This window comes from Rhinolophus sinicus, linkage group LG02 (assembly GCF_036562045.2).
Source record: "Rhinolophus sinicus isolate RSC01 linkage group LG02, ASM3656204v1, whole genome shotgun sequence".
NCBI lineage: Eukaryota > Metazoa > Chordata > Mammalia > Chiroptera > Rhinolophidae > Rhinolophus > Rhinolophus sinicus.
In genome coordinates, this window is record NC_133752.1 from 183,714,450 (window position 1) to 183,727,297 (window position 12,848).

The following is a 12,848-nucleotide window of genomic DNA, read 5'->3' on the forward strand; positions in this document are numbered from 1 at the left end:
AGTCTACTACAAGTAAGAAAATAATCATAGACCACTGAATGTAATCCCAGGTCTCTCTGGCTCTTGATCAGTATTCAGAGGCCACTCTTTCAGTATTCAGAGGCTTGCAAAGACACTCATTTCCCCCTCCTCAGGTTTCATTTTTCCAAATGCTTGTGATGAGGAAAATCCATGTGTGAGAGAACTATAATGTCATTATTTATTTTTAGTGATCTAATCTTTTATCTTAAAAATGGCCCCTTTCACTCTTCAGGTCTATATATAAACTTGGTTTTGTAATACTTGGGGCCCTAGAATCTTAATGTCGTGTAAATCTTTCATGTCCCTGATATGAAAATTTTAACAGGCAGTACATAAAGAATAATGGCCTATGACTCTATAACTTTAAAAAGATGAGCTCTTATGAAGATTAAAATTTAAAAAGCAGCTAGAGGCTCTTTACTTCCAATGTGAAAGGACACATATTTAATAGCTATGTATGTGTACAAGTGTTTATAAATACTAATGATTTTGTCATTGCCTTGTCAAACATTAACACTAAATGCAAAATTGCAGAGCAGTGGTTTTTTTTTTTTTCCCCCCTCACACTACTGTTCAAGCGAATGAAGCAATTGGCCTTCCTATAATGACTGATTCACTGACTTCACTCCTGACTCCATAGCTTACTTCCACCTCCCACTCTGGCTCTTCATCTTGTTTTTTACTTGTGATATTCTCTAGCCTCAGGCACTATTAAAATGTTATAGCTACCTCATCTGTTTCAGTTGTGGGTGAGGTGGAAGAATGTGATACTGAAATGTATTATACACACAGAAAACCTTATAGAGACCTTCGAATTTGTCAAAATACTAAGTTTCCCATGAGTCTTGAAGTATATAAGATTCACAATTTATTAATAAACACTAACTTATCAGACAGGATCTGTTAAATAACTTCACAATATAGCAACTGGCTTTTATTATCCTACTGCTTTTGCCCAATATTGGAGAATTTGACTCAATATACATATTTAGATTTCATACATGCACAAATCTACAATAAGAGGCAGAGAGGTACCCATGAATCAGCAAGGGAAGTTTCCAAAACTGGGATGAGAACTTAACTCACTGGTTTTGAAATTCATGCTTGTGTCATACTTACAATTTAAATGAAGTATGCTTCTTTTACAACAGCTTGTGGAGTACATATAGAAAGTACATTTTTCTCTAATTTTAAAAATGTAATTCTTATTAAAGATGAAAATTTAAAAATGTGCTTGTATCATAAGCAATATACCTGCAGGTATGATCATCACTCACACTTGCAACTGATTGGCCTTCTCTGGGATCAAACACCAAACCATTAATGAAATCTGAATGGCCCTCTAAAACCTGAAATAAGGGGAAAAGTTAGTAAGAACGCAGGGAAAAAAATCTACAATATTCCTACCTAGTATTTTTTACTTCACTGCCTTAAAAGCTTTCACTGCATGCTTCTCTTTTCCATAAATATTTCTTAAGCAATCTGCTATTTTTAAAGCATGATTTATACACCCACTTTTCTGGAAGGTTTATCTTGGAAAGAAGCTGATTATTCAACACACTGCTATTAGCTTGATCTTTCTTTTCTAGTATGCATTTCTTACAAAAACACACACACTTTTTTACTGTACCTGTCCTCATATCACCTCCGTTCTTACTTATTACATAAAGCTTAAATAAAAATTAAAGCTAGGAGAACTTTCTAGGGGCACTGAGAGAGAGCCCTCCTCAACTATTTATCTCATACCTGCTGCTCTGCACATTCAATGCTAACTAATAAACACAGTATGAACATCACCTTCTAAGGCCTTTATTCACTTGTTCAAGGTGACTGCCAGCCGTGGGGATAGTGAGTATTATAAGCCCACAATCAAGACAACCCAGAAATCCTCTTCTGGCCACAGAAGGAATGAAGGGGAAGATGTAAGATGGAGGGCTATGTGAGCAAGCAAGGTTCAATTAGTTTAAATCTTTATAATCGAAATCTTTAAACAGATCTGTCAAACATCAGATTTTTAAACATTTTAATGGATATTGTTTTTGCTTCCCTCGTTCCTTCCAAAAATTTGATTTCAGTATTAAGATTAATAGAGTGGTCCTATTTGAAACTGCTTACTATTTAGAAATATATCAAGAGGAAAAAAAAAGGATTTGATTTAAACATTCTTGTGTAACTTTAATAAACCTAGGTCCTCCATATCATTCTTTAAAACTTATGCCACAGCCTACAAGACAAACTAAATTAATATTAAATATTTAATGTCTATTGTAACTAGCACATTAACTTTTGATGGAGTAAAAAAAAATTTAATTTTATGTGCCATTTGTACACTGGGCTACCACTGGTACCCTTAAATTAGCAAATATATAGTACACTGTATTATTGTACAATTGTATATAGCCCGTTACATATAGCTTAGAGCATATTTTTCACTATTTTCTAAATTATTGGACAGGTTTATAGTTGATTTTTTTAAAGTTTATTGGGGTGATAACTGTTAGTAAAGTTACATATATTTCATAGATTTCAGGTGTACAATTCTGTAATACATCACCTGTATATCACATTACAGTTTATCTGTTTCATAACATTATTCGTTTTTTATTAGAAAGCCAAGAAGGCAATACTGTTCTTATAAAAAACATTATGCAATTTCAATTCAAACTGAGAGTTATTTCTTTTTCCAGCTTTGAGATATAATTGACACAAGTAACAGTGTTAAGTTTAAGATGTACATTCATGTTTTGATACACATATATATTACAAAATGATTACCACCATAGGGTTAGTTAATACCTCCATCACCATTTTGTTTTGTGGTGAGAACACTTAAGATCTACTCTCTTAACACCTTTCAAGCATATAATACGCATTGTTAACTATACTCACCATGCTGTACATTAGCTCTCCAGAACTTGTTCATCTTGAAGTTTGTATCCTTTGATCAACATCTCCCCATTGTCCCCACCCCCATCCCGATAACCACCACTCTACCCCGTATTTAACTTTTAAATGAGATCACACAGTACAGTTGACCTTTGAACAACATGGAGGTTAGGGGTGCTGATTCCCTGCACAGTCAAAAATCCAGGTATAATTTTTGATTCCCCCAAAACTTAACTACCCTCAGTATCTGCTGGGGGTTTGTTCTAGGACCCCCCACACCCCATGCTGTGGATACCAAAATCCACGAATGCTCAAGTCTTCAGTATCTGCTGGGGGTTCGTTCTAGGACCCCCCACACCCCATGCTGTGGATACCAAAATCCACGAATGCTCAAGTCTTCTATATAAAATGGCATAGATCAATGCATTGACCCACATCCGTGGACTCCCAACAGTGGATCAAAAACAGTACAGGTATTTACTGAAAGAAATGTGTGTATAACAGTGGACCCATGCAAATCTGTATTGTTCAAGGGTCAACTCTATTTGTTCTTTTCTGTCTTATTTTACAGGGCAATTTCTTATACCAATAAAAAAACACATATCTAAGGCTTACTATATACCAAACATTGTTCTAAGTATTTTATACAAATTAGCTCAGTCAATGCTCATAATCCTATGAGGCAGATGCTATGATTATCCCATTTTACCGATAAGGAAATGAGCACAAAGAGATTGGGAAGGTGACCAAAGTCCCACTGTTACTAAAGTGGTGGAGCCGGGCTTCAAACCCACATTGTTGGCTCTTGTGTCCCAGCTCCTAACCAGTTTGTAACTCTGCCTTGTGTGCTATGCTGTACTGATGGTTTGTTTCCTTGAAGTTTGACTCATATTCAAAGTGTGCTCATGTCTATTATAGTCCTACTATACCAACTATGACTTCTTATTTCTCCCTCATTTGCTGTGCCTCCCTAATCCTTGAATTTCATCAAGTGATATCAGATTTATAATCCATAGTCCTTACTAAGAACCTAGATACTACAGCCTAAAACAGAGTCAATGAGACCGTGAATTACATACTTTAAAGATGACCATAAGTTATTCTAAGTTGGGGTAAATCCAATTAAAAAAGCAAAAATAAATATATGTTTTAAAATAAACTATAAATTTATAAATTATACTGTTCAACATACCTTGTATTCATTTTTATCTTGAAGATCTGAAGTAAACACTCTAATTTTCATATCAGCAGCCGAAGTACAAAATCTGGAAGCAAAAGAAACAAAAACAAACCCACTTTCAGCCTCTGTAAGTCAAAGCTCTCCAGCTCCTCTCCTGTCTATCCCCACTCTAGTCACTACAGCTACTTTCATAACTCATAATCATGCTTTCTTTTGGGCAGAAGGGGTATGTGTGGCTGTTGTAAAATATGTTATATAGCCATTACTGAAAGTAAAAGGTACTTAAATTATTTTTTGTGAAAACACACAAAAATTAGTATATTCTGGCTATGTCTCTTCAATAACAAAAGTGTACAATTTTATTACAAATTATGAATTCAATTCTTAACTTTTTCTTAAAAGTATAAAAAATATATTAAAAAAGTATCTTCATTTTAGCTAGGTCAATATTAGATATTAAAAATACTGTTGCACATCTGCCTGAGTCTTTGGCTTCTTCAGTTATCCATTAGCCTTCTTACCTTTTCTATTCCTCTAAATAAATTAAATTAGATGAAAGAAGATAACACTTTTATACCTATAAAAGGTGATATTTTTATATCTACCAAAAACTGGAGTATTATTTGTACTGACCCTAAACTTTGAGATATTTGCTAGTAGTTCATCAATTAAAAAATAAAATGTAAGCAATAAACAACTATTTTTTTAACTTGTTTAACTTAAATCCTAAAATTTTTAGATTCTCAGCATGTCGGATTATAGATGGGGAAGAAATAAACATTGTATTTACAAGTTGACAAGTAACGTTTATTTCCAGTTGTTTTAGGTAAATGAGTATCATACAGATCTAAATTTCTTTAGTTTTCACTACATTAAAGTTAGCCATTTTTTCCTCAACTAATTAATTTATTTAATAAAATTTAAATAACAACAAGTCTCCTAATCTATAGACCTGGATGTGTTGGTAGAGCTCTGCTACCACAGCTCTTTCCATTGACGGGAAGGGTACATGGAGAACCTCAGCAATATATATCTCTTTTGGGCATGTATGCTATATTTCACACATACAAATAAAGGTAAGAAAAACTGAAAAACAAAACTTATTCTACCTAATTGTTTTCCTTTGAATTTGTTCCATTATTGTTTTGGGTATTCATTACTTCCCCACTCAGCGGAGACTCCAGAATAAATGTGCTATATAACATTACTAATGTGAGGGTCTACTAAAGCAGGTTTCCTCACAGTTATGTTCTAAAGAAATCACTTCAAAATCTCTGTTTAAAATCTCATTTCTAAAATAGACAAAGGCTATTTTAGCAGGTGTTAAGAGAAATATCTCAAGCAAAAGGGTTTGTAAAGAAGGTATTAGTAGAAAATGAGGCTAACTTCAGTAAAAACACCAGAGAACAAAGAAATTATAGGGGTCAAAGTATCTTTACTTAAAAACAAAACTAATGAAAGAATTTTATTAGGATAAAAAAAAACAAACCACAAAACTTTATGGGCAGTGCTCTGTTGTTCCACTTTTCTCTAAATGTTTGCTGCTTTAGTTTATACATGTTAAGGGTAATTAAGTTATTCTTAAATTAAACCAGAAAATTTCACAGAGCTGAAGTAAGGTGAACAGTTTATTCTCCATCAAGTGGGTATGAAAAAAGAGTAGCAAGTTTGGGGGGGTGTGGAAAGAGGGAGGAAGGTAGGGAGAGAGAGAACAGAATTTAAGGCAACTAAATGCTAAAGATAAAACATTAGAAAGGGTTTCTTTCTAACTGTAAGATAAAAGTTAATGATGGTAAGAGAGATACAAAGTTACACCTCAGTTATCTTGATTGACCACTATTCAGTATTGAAAAAAATAACATTTACTGTGAAATACTATGAAAAAAAGTAAAGCAAAATAAGAAGTATAAAAATTTACATATAATTTAATCAAAATTGTATAAAATTATTTATGAAAAAAATGGAAAGGGCATTTGATATAGTAAGCAAGTATTATTTTTATAATAAAAATACATAAATTATTTGAAAACAAAACTGTGCTGTCAGCTTGTTCTCAAACTATTGTTTTTAAAATTAATAGCTGGTTAATGTTTTGAATTTACTATTTATATTGGCATAATCCCAAAAAGGATTTGAGGCAGCTTATCAAAAGCAACAAAAAAGATGAAACACTACAGCAAATCCATTAAGAGGACAGGAAAACAGGCGCCAAGCAAAACCATGGGAAGAACACGGTTTCTATAGCTATCAAAATCTGCTAGAGAATGCATACTGCTGACTGACTCTTCTTTAGCTCCAGAGTCTGTGAACACTTCCTTTTAATTTAAAAGAAAATGAACAGCACACTGGCTATTAACAATGACATATGTATTTTGACTATTGTGGAGATATTCAAAATTCAGTTAGCTAAAACCTGTTAAAGCTTCTAGAACAAAACATAGCACATCTTCACAATCTCACTGTAGGCAAAAATTCCTTAGATAGGAAATAGAATGCACATGAAAAAATGCTCAACTCATTTCACATCGGGGAGATGTCACTGTGGTACCAAACAGGATGGTTAAAATTAAACACTGACAACAATAAATGCTGGAGAGTAGGTAAAGTGGGTATCCTTACATTATTGGTGGGAATATAAAATGGTAGAACCACTATGGAAATTGGTATTTTTAAAAAATTTTAAACATACATCTACCCTCTGATTCAGTAATTCTACTCCTAAGAGAAATGAAACCATATATTATCCACTAAAAGCTGTATACAGAGATGTTCATAGCAGCGTTAATCATAATAGCTGAAAACTGCAAATTGCCCAGTGTCCATTTATAGGAGAATGGATAAACAAAATGGGGTATATTTCTACAATGTAATGGAATATTCAAAAATAAAAAGAAATGAACCATTGGTATACACAACATGGATGAATCTCAAAAACATTAAGCCAGACACAAAAAATACATTCTGTATCATTCCATTACATGAAGTGGTAGAATAGGCAAAACTCATTTCTGGTAATATAATAGAAACTGAATCAATGGTGGCTTTAGGGAATGGAGTGCAGGGATTGACTAGGAAGGAGCACAAAGAAATCTTTCGGGGTGCAAGAAATGCTGTGTATTACCAGTGAGTGGGTTATACCACAAGTGTATGCATTTGTCAACACTGATCAAACTGTATCCTTAAGAGCTGAGAATTTCACTCTATGTAAATTATCCCTTAATTAAAAAAAATTAGGTTAGCTCAATAAGAGCTAACTATGGTTGGCTAAAGGCTGTTTTTTAAAAGAAGATACTTTTTAGATTTGACATTTGTGGAAACAAGGCTAGTGTTCTGTAACAGACTTTAAATAATCTGACATATTATTGCCCCTGTGAAGAGGGCCTTAGCAGGTAGAGTTTTTTCTCAAAAAAGCAATCATTCTTTTCAAATGCTTTCACAAAAACTGAAGCCCAAGGTTTACCAGAACTACAGCTTTATGTACTGTTAAACATAAAAATGTAAGACTGATTGATAACTCAACCAAATTTATTTTAAGAGTTGTACTTTCAGTAAGTGGTAAACTCAGTGAAAAATCTGTGAAGACTTGAAATGATTCAGATGAATCTCAGGTAAAGAGCTTTGTAGTTAGGCCCAAACATGTGCTCAAGGCATCACTGCCACGGCTACATATTTAAATTACAAATTTAGAATTAAATTAGGAATAATTGCAAATGTTAAAGTATCTTCCACTATCTAGAGTCGGGGAAAATGCAAACAGAGGAAAAAAGTCTCTAACGATAAAAGGCTTTAGATCACTTAAAACTGAGGACATTAATAAATACTGCATTTAATAATTTTAAACTTTACTTGATTACTGGGGGCAACGAATCAAGTCTCGTCTCTGGGCTCCAAGCTATGACGTCGACTCTGACTCCATGGTGAAAGGTTCGTAGTGTTCTATACTGAATTCCTTCAATGTCTGCTTCTTCTTCCTAAACACACATAGTAAATGTTATAATAAGTTAGGAGAACAAACACTACTGTGTATTTCATTATAATGCAGACTTTGTCAGGAGGCCATGTAAGTCCTCACTGAATGTCATCGACAGGTTCTTGAAACCTGTGAACAATGTGTAATGAGCCCAGTTTCACCAGAGGCGAATTGATATAAATAAGAGTTAAGTTCCTATGGCATATTTCTGGTCACAAAAACATCACCAATCTTCTAAAGAAGACTCTAAACATTTCTAATATTAAACAATGAAATAAATATAAGCTATACATACATGTAAGAAAGATTAATAACAAGATAATGATTTTCCAACCCTGCTTATTCCAGTTAAGGGTCCTGGGTGGCAAGAGCCTCTCCCCGCAGCTCAGGGTACAAGATGGGAGCCCACCCTGGACAGGATGCCCTCCCATCACAGGGAGCCACTCACACCATCCTCACTCAGACTGGGACAGTGTATAATATACAACATGGAGGAACCTAACAAATATAATGTCAATAGCAACAAACTATAGAAGGACATAATACAGAATAATTTCATTGACATAAAGTTTTAAAACATGAAAAACATTGATTTGCAACACCTACAGATATGGTTAAATCTATAAAGAAAAGCAAGGAATCACCAACACAAAATTTCAGACGGTTCCCTCTTGGGGATGAGAAGGAAAGGCAGTAAGGGAAGAATACCCAAGGGGGCTTCAAAAAAAATTGCTAATGTTCCATTTCTTAAGCTAAGTAGTAGGTATACAGGGATCTATTTAATTATTCTTTTAATACATATTTTAAAATACATTTTATAAATTTAAAATATTGTGATTTTAAAAACCAATAAATCATGGTTTTGTTATTTAAATCAATACTGTAACTGGGTCTAGAGACGAAAGCAAAAATTATGTGACAAATTTTCCCAAGTAACCTTTTGTATTAAGTGACTATAGTTATCCTTTATAAAAATGTATAGGAATACAAAATATCAGGGAAAAAAAATCTAGAGCAGCTGAAACTTGATATTTAATGGAACAGAATACCTACACGGAATGGAATTATCTGATGGATGGTTTTAAGAATTCCATTCATCTTGAATCTAAATGCAAAGTTTTATACCATATACTTTAATCGAATCTAGTGGATGTGTTGATTTTTCCAGGATAGCCTTTGAGATCTTAGCGAAGTCGCTTCACAAATATATTACATATCTTTCTCTACATAATTCAGATAACCCTTGAAAATAAATTTACATTTCAGGTGAACTTAAGAGTTAACAGCAAAAAATTTTTCCGTAAGTGAAAACAGGATAAAAATGCATTTATCAAGAAAAGAAAAACACTGTCAAATTTTATTACTTCATAATTTGTGTATATAATAACTGTATGGCTAATAGCCAGATGTGCCAAGGCAGCAACCACTAAGCAATTTTAAAATAATGTTAGAAGCCTAATCACAGTTGACTTCATAGTTTGGGTTACATCTATTTTTCCACACTTGACAAATCAATCTTCTAAATATGAAGTTTTTAACCATCAAAACACACATTATTTTGCTACTGTAACAATGGTGTTGACAATTAGGTCCTGTGATTTGTTATCCAAAGTATATATGGAGTTATTGGGTGGTCGTGGGATGAAGAAAACCAGGGACGGTATAGCCTGAGCTTTATGTATTACCAGTGAAACCTTTTTTCCTGGCAGCAATGTCTGCCATTGAGCCAACTAAAAGGCCAGGGTGTGTGTGTGGTATCGGCAGACAAATGCTATTTTGGGTTTAGTTTGGGTGTAGGCAGTATTGTATAGGCAGGAAATTAAGATACTTTGGAAAACTTGCTATAATACAAATCATTATACGAGGCTCCAGCATATTTGAGGTTGGGGTAAAGCCAAGTTGATGAAAGGGCTATTCTAAGGATTTGAAATTGGCAGTCCTTCCCACCCCACCCATTTAAAGCCAAATACAGAATTTTAGTTAGACAAGACTGTAAAGTTTACCTAGTCCACTTCTTTCATCGAATGCTTGAATCTCTAATACCACATCTGAAAAAGGACACTGCACAACCCTCCTCTGAGCACTTTCCGTGAGAGGGAACTGGCTACTTCTTGGGGGAGCTTATTCCAACTGAGGGTAGTTCTCTTTAACATTAAACCAAGATCTTTTTCAATGTAAATTCTACTCATGGCTCTAAATTTTGCTCTCTGGAACCATACAGAGTAAGTCTATTTCAGTGATGGCAAATACTTGGCCATAGCTGATTCCCCCTAGGTGAATACACTCAAAGGAGGAGATTCAGCACCAGTCTTAAAGCAGCAATTCCACTCCAACAGAACTGAGAAATACTACAAAATATATTTACCACTGAGTCTAATCCCTTTTTTATGTGAGTTTTAAACATTTTAATACCACTGTGAAATATGTCTTTAAATAATTATAATCTCCTTTGAATTATTAATACACTACTGAGAACTGATACCCATTAAACATTACTGTCAATTTACAGAAGATACAGAGCTGTGATGTCCAGTACAGTAGCCACCAGCCAAAGGAGGCTTTTAAGCACTTGCTGTGTGGCCAGTAGTTCAAGCTGAGATGTGTACACTTTATACAGTGCAAACTCCACACCAGACTTCAAAGATTTAGCATAAAAGAATGTATCTCATTAGTATTTTTCTATATTGGTTGTACATAAAATGTTTTGGATATGCTAGATAAAAAAATTAATTTCATAATGTGGTTACTATAATATTTAGATTTGTATTTGTGGCTCGTATTATATTTCTGTTGGATAGCACTGAATTAGCTCCTCTGGCAGCTGAATCACTGCGCTGATTCATGGTGGACATCCAGGTGACTAAAAACCAGAAGTCAACAATTCTCCCTTTTAGCTCTAGCAGTCATGATTTTAAGACTTTATGTTCATCTTTATTAAATTCTAGCTTGTTCAAGTGGGCCGTTAATTCACTCTATTACACAATATTTGCATTCTGAGCAGAGACTGGCACACGACATTCAAAAAGAACTGTTAAATGAGTCTGCTATTCAAAGCATTAGGTATTTGTCTCAGCTTCATGTTCTATATAAATTGAATGTACTTGCCTAAATCAAGTGTTTTCACCCAAGTCCCAGCAGAGGACTTGATTCATTATTGACAACCTTTTGAAAGGAAACTTTCATGTTTCCTCTCCCCTTTACACACAGGACTTTTATAAAATTTTCTTACATTTAAACATCTCCTTGAGAGCAACGTCCTTGTTTTTTTTTAGCATACTTATCACCAGTTCCCCGAACCTGATCTGCACTTCAAATGCCTGATACCAATCAATGCTACTTATCATTCGGCTCAAATTTCCATCAGATTCAATTTCTACCATGAGACTCTGAAAAATGCTTTGCTGAAATTCAAATTCACGCAATCGGCAGTGTGTTCCTAAGTCTTAGAATGAGGATTGCCTTTTTGAGAGGAATGTGGGAATCTTTCAATTCACCTTTAGTGTTCTCTGAAGGCAAGTGGGAGGCATGAAATTGGGTGCAATGGAACTTGAAGGTTCTAACATGAAAGAATAAGAACAATGTTTAGTAATGTTAAATTAGGTAAAAAATAACGTCAAAGGGAAGCAGCAATTTATTCTGAACCCCAAAGGGCAAATTATTAGAAATCAATTCTCCTCCGAAAATGTTTGAACCATGGCTTTAATCTGAGCAGCAGCACAGAAGGGGGTTTAAAAATGGGGTCTAGATCTTGTTTTTTCATTTACCAGTTACACAAATTTGTGAACTTCTCTGAAGTAGAATAGAAACGCAATGAGGACAGGAACAGTTGTTTAATCATATCTCCAGTCCATGGCACAGAATATAATTTGTGTTCACTACTTGCCAAATTAATAAAAATCCAATTCTTTCCTTAGGAAGTTTGGGGATAAGACCTACACTGCCAATCTCACAGGTCTGAGGATCAACAGGGAGAATGCATATGCCTACAAACCATAATGGAGCATTACAAATGTTTTTGCTAGTTCTTTTTTCTCATTTTGTCATTTTCCCTCTTTTGCTCCAACTTCTCTCGTTCTGCTACCCATCACCTCTGCCATACCTTTTTCCTAATTTTTTTCTTTCTTGTTGACTTTCTCAATATTTCTTAGCTGAACATAAAACTAGAGACACACCTAATGTTTTTTCAGTATTTTTGAATACAATTCTATGTTCACAGCCATTAATTTAAAAAGTAATGAAGTAAACAGTTTCAATTACAGGGGGCTGCTTTATTCTCTTGTAGGTTCTTTTGCAGAAAAACACACATTTTCAAGAGTGTTTTATCATTTCTCTTAATCATGTGACTTTTTATGATCCTAACCTGGTAGTCCAGCTGAAGTCAGTCTAAGGGTCAGATTTAGCCTAAAAGCTAGAAATTCCTAACCCAACCCTAAAAGATAATGTGGAATAATTTCTACTCAGAAACCAACAAACTGAAGCCTTTTATTCATACTTTCCCCTTAGGATAAATATGCATGCAGTCTAATTTTGTATAACTTTAGACATTTATTGTAAAGTGCTAAATTACATTTATGATGTCAAAACATTGAAAGATACTGAACTGCCTCCTAAATAAAGAGGAAATATTATTTACAATGTTTATATCACTCTAGTGAGATAAAGTTATTTTAAATCTTTGAAAATTGGTCACTCTCAAATTACCTCATTGATTAACCTTAATTTGAGAAATACTGTGCTACGAATAACATTCTGGTAAAAGATTAACCAGCGATTCCTGATAGTTGAGCCCTT

The 12,848-nt window shown here is 34.1% G+C and overlaps 1 protein-coding gene across 1 annotated transcript in view; it reads right to left on the reverse strand.

Annotated features, from left to right (window-relative positions):
• The window catches only part of NUP37 (nucleoporin 37), a 40,604-nt gene that overhangs the window by 25,332 nt on the left and 2,424 nt on the right, over nt 1-12,848 (reverse strand). The window contains exons 3-5 of the mRNA XM_019732073.2: nt 7,934-8,058; nt 4,100-4,172; nt 1,276-1,370 (exon numbers count right to left, since the gene is read on the reverse strand). Of these exons, the coding sequence (XP_019587632.1) occupies nt 1,276-1,370; nt 4,100-4,172; nt 7,934-8,058 (293 nt within the window). The remainder of the gene's footprint in view (nt 1-1,275; nt 1,371-4,099; nt 4,173-7,933; nt 8,059-12,848) is intronic.